Consider the following 20250-nt stretch of genomic DNA (forward strand, 5'->3'; position numbering starts at 1 on the left):
GGGGCGGTTGTGGTTGACGTACTCCCGATATGTGACATGGGGCGGTTGTGGCTGACGTACTCCCGATATGTGACATGGGGCGGTTGTGGTTGACCTACTCCCGATATGTGACATGGGGCGGTTGTGGTTGACGTACTCCTGATATGTGACATGGGGCGGTTGTGGCTGACGTGCTCCCGATACGTGACATGGGGCGGTTGTGGCTGACCTACTCCCGATATGTGACATGGGGCGGTTGTGGTTGACGTGCTCCCGATACGTGACATGGGGCGGTTGTGGCTGACCTACTCCCGATATGTGACATGGGGCGGTTGTGGCTGACGTACTCCCGATATGTGACATGGGGCGGTTGTGGTTGACGTGCTCCTGATACGTGACTTGCTGGGGTTTCTGTATTATTTATGTTTTTTCTCCTTTTTGCCTCTTTCGGTGTCCCTGGTGGAATGAAAGATTGATGTGCAGTGTAAACTTGCCCACGTAATTCAGGCTCCAGGACGGATGTCTCCTCATCAATATACATGAGACATCTCATCTAGCTGAGAGCGCTGCTGAACACTGAGCCTCCTGCTGTCCTCCGCGCCGCAGCTCTGCCCCTTGTAGTAGTTGTGATGACTTGTCGGGGGGTTCCTGGTAACATTTGCAGCTCCTGAATGTGGTTGTGTTTGTCTTACAGCAGAGGAGATGACGATGCAGCAGGTGATGGTGGAGTCCAACGTGATGGCATTCAGGAAATGGAAAGAAGCTTTAATGCTGCAACCTTGAGAGTGTCCGGCGCCCACTAGACGACCACCTGCCACTGTTCCACCCTGGTTTATGCCATCTGGCCGACGGTCGCTCCTTCTCAACCCGAGGATTACCATCTGTATCATCACTGGGGAGATTTGTCCCCAGCTGCAAAAGACAAGAAGATGGGTGACATGAGCAATAGTGAATTCTACTCCAAGAACCAAAGAAACGAGACCAATCATGCAGCGGAATTTGGGTGCAGCCTCCAGGAGCTGCGCTCTCTTATGGAGCTGCGAGGAACAGAGGCGGTGGTGAAGATTAAGGAAAGTTATGGAGACTCTGATGGATTTTGTAGGCGACTTAAGACTTCACCCACCGAAGGTAAGATCATGTCATATATAGACCTACTCACTGAAGATACCACCAGCACTGCACAAGGTGACAATAGAGTCTGGTGGGAGCCATTCATCAACTGAGGCTCGCAAAGCCGAGTTATCAGTCTCCTCATAGGGCACCGCCATGTCACTGCGCACTGGGATACCAGCTGTGCGTATATGGAGCAGTCACCACAGGAGCTGGTTCTCTATAGTTAGAGCTGTGAGTATATGGAGCAGTCACCATAGGAGCTGGTTCTCTATAGTTAGAGCTGTGAGTATATGGAGCAGTCACCATAGGAGCTGGTTCTCTATAGTTAGAGCTGTGAGTATATGGAGCAGTCACCATAGGAGCTGGTTCTCTATAGTTAGAGCTGTGAGTATATGGAGCAGTCACCATAGGAGCTGGTTCTCTATAGTTAGAGCTGTGAGTATATGGAGCAGTCACCATAGGAGCTGGATCTCTATAGTTAGAGCTGTGAGTATATGGAGCAGTCACCATAGGAGCTGGATCTCTATAGTTAGAGCTGTGCGTATATGGAGCAGTCACCACAGGAGCTGGTTCTCTATAGTTGGAGCTGTGCGTATATGGAGCAGTCACCATAGGAGCTGGATCTCTATAGTTAGAGCTGTGAGTATATGGAGCAGTCACCATAGGAGCTGGTTCTCTATAGTTAGAGCTGTGAGTATATGGAGCAGTCACCATAGGAGCTGGTTCTCTATAGTTAGAGCTGTGAGTATATGGAGCAGTCACCACAGGAGCTGGATCTCTATAGTTATAGCTGTGCGTATATGGAGCAGTCACCACAGGAGCTGGTTCTCTATCGTTAGAGCTGTGAGTATATGGAGCAGTCACCATAGGAGCTGGTTCTCTATAGTTAGAGCTGTGAGTATATGGAGCAGTCACCATAGGAGCTGGTTCTCTATAGTTAGAGCTGTGCGTATATGGAGCAGTCACCACAGGAGCTGGTTCTCTATAGTTAGAGCTGTGAGTATATGGAGCAGTCACCACAGGAGCTGGTTCTCTATAGTTAGAGCTGTGAGTATATGGAGCAGTCACCACAGGAGCTGGATCTCTATAGTTAGAGCTGTGAGTATATGGAGCAGTCACCACAGGAGCTGGTTCTCTATAGTTAGAGCTGTGAGTATATGGAGCAGTCACCACAGGAGCTGATTCTCTATAGTTATAGCTGTGAGTATATGGAGCAGTCACCATAGGAGCTGGTTCTCTATAGTTATAGCTGTGAGTATATGGAGCAGTCACCATAGGAGCTGGTTCTCTATAGTTAGAGCTGTGAGTATATGGATAAGTCACCACAGGAGCTGGTTCTCCATAGATAGAGCTGTGCGTATATGGAGCAGTCACCACAGGAGCTGGTTCTCTATAGTTATAGCTGTAAGTATATGGAGCAGTCACCATAGGAGCTGGTTCTCTATAGTTAGAGCTGTGAGTATATGGAGCAGTCACCATAGGAGCTGGTTCTCTATAGTTAGAGCTGTGAGTATATGGAGCAGTCACCATAGGAGCTGGTTCTCTATAGTTATAGCTGTGAGTATATGAAACAGTCACCACAGGAGCTGGATCTCTATAGTTAGAGCTGTGAGTATATGGAGCAGTCACCACAGGAGCTGGTTCTCTATAGTTAGAGCTGTGAGTATATGGAGCAGTCACCACAGGAGCTGGTTCTCTATAGTTATAGCTGTGAGTATATGGAGCAGTCACCATAGGAGCTGGTTCTCTATAGTTATAGCTGTGAGTATATGGAGCAGTCACCACAGGAGCTGGTTCTCCATAGATAGAGCTGTGCGTATATGGAGCAGTCACCACAGGAGCTGGTTCTCTATAGTTATAGCTGTAAGTATATGGAGCAGTCACCATAGGAGCTAGTTCTCTATAGTTAGAGCTGTGAGTATATGGAGCAGTCACCATAGGAGCTGGTTCTCTATAGTTAGAGCTGTGAGTATATGGAGCAGTCACCATAGGAGCTGGTTCTCTATAGTTATAGCTGTGAGTATATGAAACAGTCACCACAGGAGCTGGATCTCTATAGTTAGAGCTGTGAGTATATGGAGCAGTCACCATAGGAGCTGGTTCTCTATAGTTAGAGCTGTGAGTATATGGAGCAGTCACCATAGCAGCTGGTTCTTTCTAGTTAGAGCTGTGCGTATATGGAGCAGTCATCATAGGAGCTGGTTCTCTATAGTTAGAGCTGTGCGTATATGGATAAGTCACCACAGGAGCTGGATCTCTATAGTTAGAGCTGTGAGTATATGGAGCAGTCACCACAGGAGCTGGATCTCTATAGTTAGAGCTGTGAGTATATGGAGCAGTCACCATAGGAGCTGGATCTCTATAGTTAGAGCTGTGAGTATATGGAGCAGTCACCATAGGAGCTGGTTCTCTATAGTTAGAGCTGTGCGTATATGGAGCAGTCACCACAGGAGCTGGTTCTCTATAGTTAGAGCTGTGAGTATATGGAGCAGTCACCACAGGAGCTGGTTCTCTATAGTTAGAGCTGTGCGTATATGGAGCAGTCACCACAGGAGCTGGTTCTCTATAGTTAGAGCTGTGCGTATATGGAGCAGTCACCACAGGAGCTGGATCTCTATAGTTAGAGCTGTGAGTATATGGAGCAGTCACCACAGGAGCTGGTTCTCTATAGTTAGAGCTGTGCGTATATGGAGCAGTCACCACAGGAGCTGGTTCTCTATAGTTAGAGCTGTGCGTATATGGAGCAGTCACCACAGGAGCTGGATCTCTATAGTTAGAGCTGTGAGTATATGGAGCAGTCACCACAGGAGCTGGTTCTCCATAGATAGAGCTGTGCGTATATGGAGCAGTCACCATAGGAGCTGGTTCTCTATAGTTAGAGCTGTGAGTATATGGAGCAGTCACCATAGGAGCTGGTTCTCTATAGTTAGAGCTGTGAGTATATGGAGCAGTCACCATAGGAGCTGGATCTCTATAGTTAGAGCTGTGAGTATATGGAGCAGTCACCACAGGAGCTGGTTCTCTATAGTTATAGCTGTGCGTATATGGAGCAGTCACCACAGGAGCTGGTTCTCTATAGTTAGAGCTGTGCGTATATGGAGCAGTCACCACAGGAGCTGGTTCTCTATAGTTATAGCTGTGAGTATATGGAGCAGTCACCATAGGAGCTGGTTCTCTATAGTTATAGCTGTGAGTATATGGAGCAGTCACCATAGGAGCTGGTTCTCTATAGTTAGAGCTGTGAGTATATGGAGCAGTCACCACAGGAGCTGGTTCTCTATAGTTAGAGCTGTGCGTATATGGAGCAGTCACCACAGGAGCTGGTTCTCTATAGTTAGAGCTGTGAGTATATGGAGCAGTCACCACAGGAGCTGGTTCTCTATAGTTAGAGCTGTGAGTATATGGAGCAGTCACCACAGGAGCTGGTTCTCTATAGTTAGAGCTGTGAGTATATGGAGCAGTCACCATAGGAGCTGGTTCTCTATAGTTATAGCTGTGAGTATATGGAGCAGTCACCATAGGAGCTGGTTCTCTATAGTTAGAGCTGTGAGTATATGGAGCAGTCACCACAGGAGCTGGATCTCTATAGTTAGAGCTGTGAGTATATGGAGCAGTCACCATAGGAGCTGGTTCTCTATAGTTATAGCTGTGAGTATATGGAGCAGTCACCACAGGAGCTGGTTCTCTATAGTTAGAGCTGTGCGTATATGGAGCAGTCACCACAGGAGCTGGTTCTCTATAGTTAGAGCTGTGCGTATATGGAGCAGTCACCATAGGAGCTGGTTCTCTATAGTTAGAGCTGTGAGTATATGGAGCAGTCACCATAGGAGCTGGTTCTCTATAGTTAGAGCTGTGAGTATATGGAGCAGTCACCATAGGAGCTGGTTCTCTATAGTTAGAGCTGTGAGTATATGGAGCAGTCACCATAGGAGCTGGTTCTCTATAGTTAGAGCTGTGAGTATATGGAGCAGTCACCACAGGAGCTGGTTCTCTATAGTTAGAGCTGTGCGTATATGGAGCAGTCACCATAGGAGCTGGTTCTCTATAGTTAGAGCTGTGAGTATATGGAGCAGTCACCATAGGAGCTGGTTCTCTATAGTTAGAGCTGTGAGTATATGGAGCAGTCACCACAGGAGCTGGTTCTCTATAGTTAGAGCTGTGCGTATATGGATAAGTCACCACAGGAGCTGGATCTCTATAGTTAGAGCTGTGAGTATATGGAGCAGTCACCATAGGAGCTGGTTCTCTATAGTTAGAGCTGTGCGTATATGGAGCAGTCACCATAGGAGCTGGTTCTCTATAGTTAGAGCTGTGAGTATATGGAGCAGTCACCATAGGAGCTGGTTCTCTATAGTTAGAGCTGTGAGTATATGGAGCAGTCACCATAGGAGCTGGTTCTCTATAGTTAGAGCTGTGAGTATATGGAGCAGTCACCATAGGAGCTGGTTCTCTATAGTTAGAGCTGTGCATATATGGAGCAGTCACCACAGGAGCTGGTTCTCTATAGTTAGAGCTGTGAGTATATGGAGCAGTCACCATAGGAGCTGGTTCTCTATAGTTAGAGCTGTGAGTATATGGAGCAGTCACCATAGGAGCTGGTTCTCTATAGTTAGAGCTGTGAGTATATGGAGCAGTCACCATAGGAGCTGGTTCTCTATAGTTAGAGCTGTGAGTATATGGAGCAGTCACCATAGGAGCTGGTTCTCTATAGTTAGAGCTGTGAGTATATGGAGCAGTCACCACAGGAGCTGGTTCTCTATAGTTAGAGCTGTGCGTATATGGAGCAGTCACCATAGGAGCTGGTTCTCTATAGTTAGAGCTGTGAGTATATGGAGCAGTCACCATAGGAGCTGGTTCTCTATAGTTAGAGCTGTGAGTATATGGAGCAGTCACCACAGGAGCTGGTTCTCTATAGTTAGAGCTGTGCGTATATGGATAAGTCACCACAGGAGCTGGATCTCTATAGTTAGAGCTGTGAGTATATGGAGCAGTCACCATAGGAGCTGGTTCTCTATAGTTAGAGCTGTGCGTATATGGAGCAGTCACCATAGGAGCTGGTTCTCTATAGTTAGAGCTGTGAGTATATGGAGCAGTCACCATAGGAGCTGGTTCTCTATAGTTAGAGCTGTGCGTATATGGAGCAGTCACCACAGGAGCTGGTTCTCTATAGTTAGAGCTGTGAGTATATGGAGCAGTCACCATAGGAGCTGGTTCTCTATAGTTGGAGCTGTGCGTATATGGAGCAGTCACCATAGGAGCTGGATCTCTATAGTTAGAGCTGTGAGTATATGGAGCAGTCACCATAGGAGCTGGTTCTCTATAGTTAGAGCTGTGCGTATATGGAGCAGTCACCACAGGAGCTGGATCTCTATAGTTAGAGCTGTGCATATATGGAGCAGTCACCATAGGAGCTGGATCTCTATAGTTAGAGCTGTGAGTATATGGAGCAGTCACCATAGCAGCTGGTTCTTTCTAGTTAGAGCTGTGAGTATATGGAGCAGTCACCATAGGAGCTGGTTCTCTATAGTTAGAGCTGTGAGTATATGGAGCAGTCACCATAGGAGCTGGATCTCTATAGTTAGAGCTGTGCGTATATGGAGCAGTCACCATAGGAGCTGGATCTCTATAGTTAGAGCTGTGAGTATATGGAGCAGTCACCATAGGAGCTGGTTCTCTATAGTTAGAGCTGTGAGTATATGGAGCAGTCACCATAGGAGCTGGTTCTCTATAGTTAGAGCTGTGCGTATATGGAGCAGTCACCATTGGAGCTGGTTCTCTATAGTTATAGCTGTGAGTATATGGAGCAGTCACCACAGGAGCTGGATCTCTATAGTTAGAGCTGTGAGTATATGGAGCAGTCACCATTGGAGCTAGTTCTCTATAGTTAGAGCTGTGAGTATATGGAGCAGTCACCACAGGAGCTGGTTCTTTCTAGTTAGAGCTGTGAGTATATGGAGCAGTCACCACAGGAGCTGGTTCTCTATAGTTAGAGCTGTGAGTATATGGAGCAGTCACCACAGGAGCTGGTTCTCTATAGTTAGAGCTGTGAGTATATGGAGCAGTCACCATAGGAGCTGGTTCTCTATAGTTAGAGCTGTGCGTATATGGAGCAGTCACCATTGGAGCTGGTTCTCTATAGTTATAGCTGTGAGTATATGGAGCAGTCACCATAGGAGCTGGATCTCTATAGTTAGAGCTGTGAGTATATGGAGCAGTCACCATTGGAGCTAGTTCTCTATAGTTAGAGCTGTGAGTATATGGAGCAGTCACCACAGGAGCTGGTTCTCTATAGTTAGAGCTGTGAGTATATGGAGCAGTCACCACAGGAGCTGGTTCTCTATAGTTAGAGCTGTGAGTATATGGAGCAGTCACCATAGCAGCTGGTTCTTTCTAGTTAGAGCTGTGAGTATATGGAGCAGTCACCATAGGAGCTGGTTCTCTATAGTTATAGCTGTGAGTATATGGAGCAGTCACCATAGGAGCTGGATCTCTATAGTTAGAGCTGTGAGTATATGGAGCAGTCACCACAGGAGCTGGTTCTCTATAGTTAGAGCTGTGCGTATATGGATAAGTCACCACAGGAGCTGGTTCTCTATAGTTAGAGCTGTGAGTATATGGAGCAGTCACCATAGGAGCTGGTTCTCTATAGTTAGAGCTGTGCGTATATGGATAAGTCACCACAGGAGCTGGTTCTCTATAGTTAGAGCTGTGAGTATATGGAGCAGTCACCATAGGAGCTGGTTCTCTATAGTTAGAGCTGTGAGTATATGGAGCAGTCACCACAGGAGCTGGTTCTCTATAGTTAGAGCTGTGAGTATATGGAGCAGTCACCACAGGAGCTGGTTCTCTATAGTTAGAGCTGTGAGTATATGGAGCAGTCACCATAGCAGCTGGTTCTTTCTAGTTAGAGCTGTGAGTATATGGAGCAGTCACCACAGGAGCTGGTTCTCTATAGTTAGAGCTGTGAGTATATGGAGCAGTCACCATTGGAGCTAGTTCTCTATAGTTAGAGCTGTGAGTATATGGAGCAGTCACCACAGGAGCTGGTTCTCTATAGTTATAGCTGTGCGTATATGGAGCAGTCACCATAGGAGCTGGTTCTCTATAGTTAGAGCTGTGAGTATATGGAGCAGTCACCATAGGAGCTGGTTCTCTATAGTTAGAGCTGTGAGTATATGGAGCAGTCACCATAGGAGCTGGTTCTTTCTAGTTACAGCTGTGAGTATATGGAGCAGTCACCATAGGAGCTGGTTCTCTATAGTTATAGCTGTGAGTATATGGAGCAGTTACCATAGGAGCTGGATCTCTATAGTTAGAGCTGTGAGTATATGGAGCAGTCACCACAGGAGCTGGTTCTCTATAGTTAGAGCTGTGCGTATATGGATAAGTCACCACAGGAGCTGGTTCTCTATAGTTATAGCTGTGAGTATATGGAGCAGTCACCATAGGAGCTGGATCTCTATAGTTAGAGCTGTGAGTATATGGAGCAGTCACCACAGGAGCTGGTTCTCTATAGTTAGAGCTGTGCGTATATGGATAAGTCACCACAGGAGCTGGTTCTCTATAGTTATAGCTGTGAGTATATGGAGCAGTCACCATAGGAGCTGGTTCTCTATAGTTAGAGCTGTGAGTATATGAAACAGTCACCATAGGAGCTGGTTCTCTATAGTTATAGCTGTGAGTATATGGAGCAGTCACCATAGGAGCTGGTTCTCTATAGTTATAGCTGTGAGTATATGGAGCAGTCACCACAGGAGCTGGTTCTCTATAGTTAGAGCTGTGAGTATATGGAGCAGTCACCATAGGAGCTGGTTCTCTATAGTTATAGCTGTGAGTATATGGAGCAGTCACCACAGGAGCTGGTTCTCTATAGTTAGAGCTGTGCGTATATGGAGCAGTCACCATAGGAGCTGGTTCTCTATAGTTATAGCTGTGAGTATATGGAGCAGTCACCATAGGAGCTGGTTCTCTATAGTTATAGCTGTGAGTATATGGAGCAGTCACCACAGGAGCTGGTTCTCTATAGTTAGAGCTGTGAGTATATGGAGCAGTCACCATAGGAGCTGGATCTCTATAGTTAGAGCTGTGAGTATATGGAGCAGTCACCATTGGAGCTAGTTCTCTATAGTTAGAGCTGTGAGTATATGGAGCAGTCACCACAGGAGCTGGTTCTCTATAGTTAGAGCTGTGCGTATATGGAGCAGTCACCACAGGAGCTGGATCTCTATAGTTAGAGCTGTGCGTATATGGAGCAGTCACCATAGGAGCTGGATCTCTATAGTTAGAGCTGTGAGTATATGGAGCAGTCACCACAGGAGCTGGTTCTCTATAGTTAGAGCTGTGAGTATATGGAGCAGTCACCATAGCAGCTGGTTCTTTCTAGTTAGAGCTGTGAGTATATGGAGCAGTCACCATAGGAGCTGGTTCTCTATAGTTAGAGCTGTGAGTATATGGAGCAGTCACCATAGGAGCTGGTTCTTTCTAGTTAGAGCTGTGAGTATATGGAGCAGTCACCATAGGAGCTGGTTCTCTATAGTTATAGCTGTGAGTATATGGAGCAGTCACCATAGGAGCTGGTTCTCTATCGTTAGAGCTGGGAGTACATAGTTACATAGTTACATAGTAGATGAAGTTGGATAAAGACATTTAGTCCATCAAGTCCAACCTATAACCCTACAATCCCTACAGAGTTGATCCAGGTGAAGGCAAAAAAAACCATGAGGCTCCGGCCAATTGCCCTATTTCAGGGGAAAACATTCCTTCCCGACTCCAAATCTGGCAGTCAGTATAAACCCTGGATCAACATGTCCTTAAAATCTAGAGACCATAACCCGTTATATTTTTCTCTTCAAGAAAGACATCCAGGCCCACTTTGAACTTATTCAGTGAATCCGCCATCACCACTTCCTGGGGCAGAGAGTTCCAAAGCCTCGTTGTTCTTACTGTGAAGAATCCCCTTTTATGTTTCTGGTGAAACCTTCTCTCCTCCAGAAGTAGAGGACGTTCCCTTGTCACTGTCACCGGTCTAGGTGTAGAAGATTTCCCCTTGTCACTGTCACTGGTCTAGGTGTAGAGGACGTCTCCTTGTCACTAGTCTAGGTGTAGAGGATGTCCCCTTGTCACTGTCACTGGTCTAGGTGTAGAGGACGTCCCCTTGTCACTGTCACTGGTCTAGGTGTAGAGGACGTCTCCTTGTCACTGGTCTAGGTGTAGAGGACGTCCCCTTGTCACTGTCACTGGTCTAGGTGTAGAGGACGTCCCCTTGTCACTGTCACTGGTCTAGGTGTAGAGGACGTCCTCTTGTCACTGTCACTGGTCTAGGTGTAGAGGACATCCCCTTGTCACTGGTCTAGGTGTAGAGGACGTCCCCTTGTCACTGTCACTGGTCTAGGTGTAGAGGACGTCCTCTTGTCACTGTCACTGGTCTAGGTGTAGAGGACATCCCCTTGTCACTGGTCTAGGTGTAGAGGACGTCCCCTTGTCACTGTCACCGGTCTAGGTGCAGAGGACGTCCCCTTGTCACTGGTCTAGGTGTAGAGGACGTCCCCTTGTCACTTTCACTGGTCTAGGTGTAGAGGACGTCCCCTTGTCACTGGTCTAGGTGTAGAGGACGTCCCCTTGTCACTGTCACTGGTCTAGGTGTAGAAGATTTCCCCTTGTCACTGTCACTGGTCTAGGTGTAGAGGACGTCTCCTTGTCACTGGTCTAGGTGTAGAGGACGTCCCCTTGTCACTGTCACTGGTCTAGGTGTAGAGGACGTCCCCTTGTCACTGTCACTGGTCTAGGTGTAGAGGACGTCTCCTTGTCACTGGTCTAGGTGTAGAGGATGTCCCCTTGTCACTGTCACTGGTCTAGGTGTAGAGGACGTCCCCTTGTCACTGTCACTGGTCTAGGTGTAGAGGACGTCCTCTTGTCACTGTCACTGGTCTAGGTGTAGAGGACATCCCCTTGTCACTGGTCTAGGTGTAGAGGACGTCCCCTTGTCACTGTCACTGGTCTAGGTGTAGAGGACGTCCTCTTGTCACTGTCACTGGTCTAGGTGTAGAGGACATCCCCTTGTCACTGGTCTAGGTGTAGAGGACGTCCCCTTGTCACTGTCACCGGTCTAGGTGCAGAGGACGTCCCCTTGTCACTGGTCTAGGTGTAGAGGACGTCCCCTTGTCACTTTCACTGGTCTAGGTGTAGAGGACGTCCCCTTGTCACTGGTCTAGGTGTAGAGGACGTCCCCTTGTCACTGTCACTGGCCTAGGTGTAGAGGACATCCCCTTGTCACTGGTCTAGGTGTAGAGGACGTCCCCTTGTCACTGTCACTGGCCTAGGTGTAGAGGACGTCCCCTTGTCACTGGTCTAGGTGTAGAGGACGTCCCCTTGTCACTGTCACTGGTCTTGGTGTAGAAGATGTCCCCTTGTCACTGTCACCGGTCTAGGTGTAGAGGACGTCCCCTTGTCACTGTCACCGGTCTAGGTGTAGAGGACGTCCCCTTGTCACTTTCCTAGGTGTAGAGGACGTCCCCTTGTCACTGTCACTGGCCTAGGTGTAGAGGACGTCCCCTTGTCACTGGCCTAGGTGTAGAAGATGTCCCCTTGTCACTGTCACCGGTCTAGTTGTAGAGGACGTCCCCTTGTCACTGTCACTGGTCTAAGTGTAGAGGACGTCCTCTTGTCACTGTCACTGGTCTTGGTGTAGAGGACGTCCCCTTGTCACTGTCACTGGTCTAGGTGTAGAGGACGTCCCCTTTTCACTTTCACTGGTCTAGGTGTAGAGGACGTCCCCTTGTCACTGTCACCGGTCTAGGTGTAGAGGACGTCCCCTTGTCACTGTCACTGGTCTAGGTGTAGAGGACGTCCTCTTGTCACTGTCACTGGTCTAGGTGTAGAGGACGTCCTCTTGTCACTGTCACTGGTCTAGGTGTAGAGGACGTCCCCTTTTCACTTTCACTGGTCTAGGTGTAGAGGACGTCCCCTTGTCACTGTCACCGGTCTAGGTGTAGAGGACGTCCCCTTTTCACTTTCACCGCTCTAGGTGTAGAGGACGTCCCCTTGTCACTGTCACTGGTCTAGGTGTAGAGGACGTCCTCTTGTCACTGTCACTGGTCTAGGTGTAGAGGACGTCCCCTTGTCACTGTCACTGGTCTAGGTGTAGAGGACGTCCCCTTGTCACTGTCACCGGTCTAGGTGTAGAGGACGTCCCCTTGTCACTGTCACCGGTCTAGGTGTAGAGGACGTCCCCTTGTCACTGTCACTGGCCTAGGTGTAGAGGACATCCCCTTGTCACTGGTCTAGGTGTAGAGGACGTCCTCTTGTCACTGTCACTGGTCTAGGTGTAGAGGACGTCCCCTTGTCACTGTCACCGGTCTAGGTGCAGAGGACGTCCCCTTGTCACTGGTCTAGGTGTAGAGGACGTCCCCTTGTCACTTTCACTGGTCTAGGTGTAGAGGACGTCCCCTTGTCACTGTCACTGGCCTAGGTGTAGAGGACGTCCCCTTGTCACTGTCACTGGTCTAGGTGTAGAGGACGTCCCCTTGTCACTGGTCTAGGTGTAGAGGACGTCTCCTTGTCACTGTCACTGGCCTAGGTGTAGAGGACGTCTCCTTGTCACTGTCACTGGTCTAGGTGTAGAAGACGTCCTCTTGTCACTGTCACTGGTCTAGGTGTAGAGGACGTCCCCTTGTCACTGTCACTGGTCTAAGTGTAGAGGACGTCCTCTTGTCACTGTCACCGCTCTAGGTGTAGAGGACGTCCCCTTGTCACTGTCACCGCTCTAGGTGTAGAGGACGTCCTCTTGTCACTGTCACTGGTCTAGGTGTAGAGGACGTCCTCTTGTCACTGTCACTGGTCTAGGTGTAGAGGACGTCCCCCTGTCACTGGTCTAGGTGTAGAGGACGTCCCCTTGTCACTGTCACCGCTCTAGGTGTAGAGAACGTCCCCTTGTCACTGGCCTAGGTGTAGAGGACGTCCTCTTGTCACTGTCACCGGTCTAGGTGTAGAGGACGTCCCCTTGTCACTGTCACTGGTCTAGGTGTAGAGGACGTCCCCTTGTCACTGTCACTGGTCTAGGTGTAGAGGACGTCCTCTTGTCACTGGTCTAGGTGTAGAGGACGTCCCCTTGTCACTGTCATTGGTCTAGGTGTAGAGGACGTCCCCTTGTCACTGTCACCGCTCTAGGTGTAGAGGACGTCCCCTTGTCACTGTCACCGCTCTAGGTGTAGAGGATGTCCCCTTGTTACTGTCACCGCTCTAGGTGTAGAGGACGTCCCCTTGTCACTGTCACCGCTCTAGGTGTAGAGAACGTCCCCTTGTCACTGTCACTGGTCTAGGTGTAGAGGACGTCCCCTTGTCACTGTCACTGGTCTAAGTGTAGAGGACGTCCTCTTGTCACTGTCACCGCTCTAGGTGTAGAGGACGTCCCCTTGTCACTGTCACCGCTCTAGGTGTAGAGGACGTCCTCTTGTCACTGTCACTGGTCTAGGTGTAGAGGACGTCCTCTTGTCACTGTCACTGGTCTAGGTGTAGAGGACGTCCCATTGTCACTGTCACTGGTCTAGGTGTAGAGGACGTCCCCCTGTCACTGGTCTAGGTGTAGAGGACGTCCCCTTGTCACTGTCACCGCTCTAGGTGTAGAGAACGTCCCCTTGTCACTGGCCTAGGTGTAGAGGACGTCCTCTTGTCACTGTCACCGGTCTAGGTGTAGAGGACGTCCTCTTGTCACTGTCACCGCTCTAGGTGTAGAGGACGTCCCCTTGTCACTGTCACTGGTCTAGGTGTAGAGGACGTCCCCTTGTCACTGTCACTGGTCTAGGTGTAGAGGACGTCCTCTTGTCACTGGTCTAGGTGTAGAGGACGTCCCCTTGTCACTGTCATTGGTCTAGGTGTAGAGGACGTCCCCTTGTCACTGTCACCGCTCTAGGTGTAGAGGACGTCCCCTTGTCACTGTCACCGCTCTAGGTGTAGAGGATGTCCCCTTGTCACTGTCACCGCTCTAGGTGTAGAGGACGTCCCCTTGTCACTGGCCTAGGTGTAGAGGACGTCCTCTTGTCACTGTCACCGGTCTAGGTGTAGAGGACGTCCTCTTGTCACTGTCACCGCTCTAGGTGTAGAGGACGTCCCCTTGTCACTGTCACTGGTCTAGGTGTAGAGGACGTCCCCTTGTCACTGTCACTGGTCTAGGTGTAGAGGACGTCCTCTTGTCACTGGTCTAGGTGTAGAGGACGTCCCCTTGTCACTGTCATTGGTCTAGGTGTAGAGGACGTCCCCTTGTCACTGTCACCGCTCTAGGTGTAGAGGACGTCCCCTTGTCACTGTCACCGCTCTAGGTGTAGAGGATGTCCCCTTGTCACTGTCACCGCTCTAGGTGTAGAGGACGTCCCCTTGTCACTGTCACCGCTCTAGGTGTAGAGAACGTCCCCTTGTCACTGTCACTGGTCTAGGTGTAGAGGACGTCCCCTTGTCACTGTCACTGGTCTAGGTGTAGAGGACGTCCCCTTGTCACTGTCACTGGTCTAGGTGTAGAGGACGTCCTCTTGTCACTGGTCTAGGTGTAGAGGACGTCCCCTTGTCACTGTCATTGGTCTAGGTGTAGAGGACGTCCCCTTGTCACTGTCACTGGTCTAGGTGTAGAGGACGTCCCCTTGTCACTGTCACTGGTCTAGGTGTAGAGGACGTCCTCTTGTCACTGGTCTAGGTGTAGAGGACGTCCCCTTGTCACTGTCACCGGTCTAGGTGTAGAGGACGTCCCCTTGTCACTGTCACCGCTCTAGGTGTAGAGGACGTCCCCTTGTCACTGTCACCGCTCTAGGTGTAGAGGATGTCCCCTTGTCACTGTCACCGCTCTAGGTGTAGAGGACGTCCCCTTGTCACTGTCACCGCTCTAGGTGTAGAGAACGTCCCCTTGTCACTGTCACCGCTCTAGGTGTAGAGAACGTCCCCTTGTCACTGTCACTGGTCTAGGCGTAGAGGACCCCTTGTCACTGTCACTGTCACTGGTCTAAGTGTAGAGGACGTCCTCTTGTCACTGTCACCGCTCTAGGTGTAGAGGACGTCCCCTTGTCACTGTCACCGCTCTAGGTGTAGAGGACGTCCCCTTGTCACTGTCACCGCTCTAGGTGTAGAGGACGTCCTCTTGTCACTGTCACTGGTCTAGGTGTAGAGGACGTCCTCTTGTCACTGTCACTGGTCTAGGTGTAGAGGACGTCCCATTGTCACTGTCACTGGTCTAGGTGTAGAGGACGTCCCCCTGTCACTGGTCTAGGTGTAGAGGACGTCCCCTTGTCACTGTCACCGCTCTAAGTGTAGAGAACGTCCCCTTGTCACTGGCCTAGGTGTAGAGGACGTCCTCTTGTCACTGTCACCGGTCTAGGTGTAGAGGACGTCCCCTTGTCACTGTCACTGGTCTAGGTGTAGAGGACGTCCCCTTGTCACTGTCACTGGTCTAGGTGTAGAGGACGTCCTCTTGTCACTGGTCTAGGTGTAGAGGACGTCCCCTTGTCACTGTCATTGGTCTAGGTGTAGAGGACGTCCCCTTGTCACTGTCACCGCTCTAGGTGTAGAGGACGTCCCCTTGTCACTGTCACCGCTCTAGGTGTAGAGGATGTCCCCTTGTCACTGTCACCGCTCTAGGTGTAGAGAACGTCCCCTTGTCACTGTCACTGGTCTAGGTGTAGAAGACGTCCCCTTGTCACTGGTCTAGGTGTAGAAGACGTCCCCTTGTCACTGGCCTAGGTGTAGAGGACGTCCTCTTGTCACTGTCACCGCTCTAGGTGTAGAGGACGTCCTCTTGTCACTGTCACCGCTCTAGGTGTAGAGGACGTCCCCTTGTCACTGTCACCGGTCTAGGTGTCTGGTCAGTTCCTTGGTCTTAATGATGCTGTTTGTTCACTAGTGATCTCTAACAAACTACTGAGGCCTTCACAGAACAGGTATATACAATGGCGTAACTAGGAATGGCGGGGCCCCGTGACGAACTTTTCACATGCCCCCCCCACCCGACCGACACCAACGCCGAAGACCTAGGACCGACCCCCTCCTACGCATTTCTGCGTGTTCTATTATCCCCCATAGTGGCCCCTGCACACGGTATTATGTCCCATAGTGGCCCCTGTACACAGTATTATGTCCCATAGTGGCCCCTGTACACAGTATTATGTCCCATAGTGGCCCCTGCACACAGTATTATGTCCCATAGTGGCCCCTGCACACAGTATTATGTCCCATAGTGGCCCCTGCACACAGTATTATGTCCCATAGTGGCCCCTGCACACAGTATTATCCCCATAGTGGCCCCTGCACACAGTATTATACCCCATAGTGGCCCCTGCACACGGTATTATATCCCATAGTGGCCCCTGCACACATTATTATGTCCCATAGTAGCCCCTGCACACAGTATTATGTCCCATAGTGGCCCCTGTACACAGTATTATGTCCCATAGTGGCCCCTGCACACAGTATTATGTCCCATAGTGGCCCCTGCACACAGTATTATGTCCCATAGTGGCCCCTGCACACAGTATTATGTCCCATAGTGACCCCTGCACACAGTATTATGTCCCATAGTGGCCCCTGCACACAGTATTATGTCCCATAGTGGCCCCTGCACACAGTATTATGTCCCATAGTGGCCCCTGCACACAGTATTATGTCCCATAGTGGTCCCTGCACACAGTATTATGTCCCATAGTGGCCCCTGCACACAGTATTATGTCCCATAGTGGCCCCTGCACACAGTATTATGTCCCATAGTGGCCCCTACACACAGTATTATGTCCCATAGTGGCCCCTGCACACAGTATAATGTCTGTATAATATAATACATAATATAAAACATAATATAAAACTGTATAATATAATTCAACTAGCTGGTACCCGCGACTTCGTCTGCGGTGATTGTAGAAGTGGGTATATACAGGCGCGGGTAAGGTTTTCGTACTGTGTATAAGGTATGGGATATGAAATGTAACTGTGTATCTTGTTTTTGCTTAAGGACAATGTTCATTCTTGTACCGTGTTCGCCAGTGGGTTGGAAATTTGCTAGTCTTCAGTAGTTGATCCCTTTTTAATGGCTAACTCATAATGATGACAGATTATTGACGTTTCGGAACGCTTTGGCTCCTTTATCAAAGTAAATTTAAAACATTTCTGAAGGATATATATATATATATATATATATATATATATATATATATATATATATACAGAGAAGGCACACAGGGTGTTAGAATTCCAGGAGGAAGGGGGGGGGGGTTGTTAGTAATTGGTAGAGACAATGTAACACTTCCAGGTCCTTATCAGTTCACAGGTTTCTGTAAAGAGACATGAAACCCTGTGACACATTCAATCCACAATCCAGTGTCTGAAGCAGGGCCATGAATTTACACTCATGAATGCGTCAAAACTAAAATTCTCATGTGATCGGTGATATTCTGATCCTCATTGCAGAAATGTTCTGATACGGGCAGGTCCAGTCTTCGCTCTCTAATTGTATGGCGATGTGAGTTCCTCCGCACTCTAAGCTGCTGTCCGGTCTCTCCATCATACAGATTATCAGGGGGACACTTGCTGCACATTATTACATACACTACATGCGGTGTTACAGTCCCGGGGTCTTATATTCCCTGTTAGTTTGGGATCTCTATCCTGTCAGGGGTCAGTATGTGGGGGCAGGTCCAGTCTTCGCTCTCTAATTGTATGGCGATGTGAGTTCCTCCGCACTCTAAGCTGCGGTCCGGTCTCTCCATCATACAGATTATCAGGGGGACACTTGCTGCACATTATTACATACACTACATGCGGTGTTACAGTCCCGGGGTCTTATATTCCCTGTTAGTTTGGGATCTCTATCCTGTCAGGGGTCAGTATGTGGGGGCAGGTCTTGCTCCTCTTCTCTCCACATGGGAATGTTCCTGTGTTAGTTGGAGGTGACAGTGAGCTGCTGACAATCACCATATTCCTGAGGTTTGGTGTCTGTAGCACAGGAGAGGGGGGTCTGGAGATCTGGATGTTACACGGTGGTCTTATTACAGTAGTGGATGTAATCTGTGTGTGATCCCTCTCAGCGTCTCCAGGTGGGGGTTATATGTGACACCAGGGGGGGGCACCCGAGTGTTTTCCTTTTTGGTATTGTATCTTAATAAGGCTGGTATTCTGGTGGCCCTGGTGATTTGGTTGTCAATTACTACAAAAAGACCACCATCTAACATCCATATTTCCGGACCCCCCTCTCCCGTGCTGCAGACACCAAACCTCAGGAATATGGTGGTCAGTAGCTCACTATCACCCCCAACTAACACAGGAACATTCCCATGCAGTCAGCAACGTTGCAAAACCTGCCCGCACATACTAACGACTGACAGGATAAAGATACCAAACTCGAACAAGGAATATAAAATTCCAGGAACGTTCACCTGTAACACCCCGCATGTAGTGTATGTAATAATGTGCAGCAAGTGTCCCACTGATAATCTGTATGATGGAGAGACCGGACCGCAGCTCAGAGTGCGGAGGAACTCACATCGCCATACAATTAGAGAACGAAGACTGGACCTGCCCGTATCAGAACATTTCTGCAATGAGGATCAGAATATCACCCATCACATGAAAATTTTAGTTTTGAGAGGAAATTTCAGATCAAAGAGAGAACGACGCATTCATGAGTGTAAATTCATGGCCCTGCTTCAGACACTGGAGTGTGGATTGAATGTGTCACAGAGTTTCATGTCTCTTTACAGGAACGTGTGAACTGATAAGGACCTGGAAGTGTTACATTGTCTTTACATTGTCTCTACCAATTACTAACAACCCCCCCCCCTTCCTCCTGGAATTCTAACACCCTGTGTGCCTTCTCTGTGTATAAATATATATATTATATATATATATATATATATATATATATATATATATATATATATATATGCATCCTTCAGAAATGTTTTAAATTTACTTTGATAAAGGAGCCGAAGCGTTCTGAAACGTCAGTAATCTGTCATCATTATGAGTTAGCCATTAAAAAGGGATCAACTACTGAAGACTAGCAAGTTTTTATGTTTCTTGTTTTTGCTGTAATTCTGAGAATACGTGAGACTTTTGTGTTGAATGTAATTTGTATTTCAGCTGCTATATATACGGTGTTGGTATAAACTGTACATAGTGTCTTTGGGACAGAGGGATTACAGGTTAATATACTTCGATATACGACATTGTAGGATTTGTTATTTTCTGCCAGTAGTGTGTTGCCATATTCTGACAGCAGTCACTTTTTTATTTGTCTGTGTCGGGGGGTGTCTTTTTTTGCGGGGTCGGGTGTAGTTTGTAGTTGTTGCATTTTCGGGAATTGCTATTGGTTTGATCACTTTTGATTGATATTTGTATGATAATGAAAATAGTGAAAAAACAGCGGTTTTGGACTTTTCAGTATGTTTGCCGCTACGGCGTTAAGCGTCCAGGCAAAATATTTGTATAGCTTTGTAGAGCGGGCGATTTCGGACACAGGGATACCTAACATGTATGTGTTTCACAGTATTTAACTACTTTTATATGTGTTCTAGGGAAAGGGGGGGGGGATTTGAATTTGTAATACTTTTTATTTTTTTATTTTATTTTTTTCCTTTTTTTTTGTTTTTGCATTTATTAGACGGCCTTGAGGTATTGACATGGGTGGGCGGTGTCACGGATTGTCAGAGCGGTGGGGGTCGGCAAACATGGCTGCTCCGGAGCGTTAAAGAGGTAGCCTCCTGGAGTATTGGTAAGGTGAGGGGCAAAGTAGTAAAGTCTATGTATATGAGATTGTGTGGGGTTAGGGGCGAGGCTGTAGAGGGCAATATGAATTTTGGGGCTTGCCATGGTCCAAAGTGTGTGAGATTGCAGAGATGGTGGTGTGAGTTTGGGTTTTGTGGGGGTCGTGGGAAAAAAGTATGTGTGCTATTGTGACGAAAAGTAGCCTATTGCGCAATCGAGTATAGTGACTATGTTTGTGGAAAATTTCAGCCAAATCGGTCGAGCGGGTTTTGCGTGATTGAGGAACAAACATCCGAACATACAAACACACAAACCCAAAAACTCACAGACTTTCATAGGATACCTTCCCTACACCTGTCCTATATATGTCCTATACCTTCCCTACACCTGTCCTATATATATCCTATACCTTCCCTACACCTGTCCTAT

The 20250-nt window shown here is 48.4% G+C and overlaps 1 protein-coding gene across 1 annotated transcript in view; it reads left to right on the forward strand.

Annotated features, from left to right (window-relative positions):
* The first annotated feature begins 635 nt into the window (after positions 1 to 635).
* LOC142187374 (plasma membrane calcium-transporting ATPase 2-like) overlaps positions 636 to 20250 on the forward strand; it is a 112434-nt gene continuing 92819 nt past the window's right edge. Inside the window, exon 1 of the mRNA XM_075261579.1 lies at positions 636 to 1107. Coding sequence (XP_075117680.1) covers positions 909 to 1107 — 199 coding nt within the window. The 5' untranslated portion in view covers positions 636 to 908. The remainder of the gene's footprint in view (positions 1108 to 20250) is intronic.

The sequence above is a fragment of the Leptodactylus fuscus genome, unplaced genomic scaffold (genome assembly GCF_031893055.1).
Source record: "Leptodactylus fuscus isolate aLepFus1 unplaced genomic scaffold, aLepFus1.hap2 HAP2_SCAFFOLD_211, whole genome shotgun sequence".
NCBI classification, from domain to species: domain Eukaryota; kingdom Metazoa; phylum Chordata; class Amphibia; order Anura; family Leptodactylidae; genus Leptodactylus; species Leptodactylus fuscus.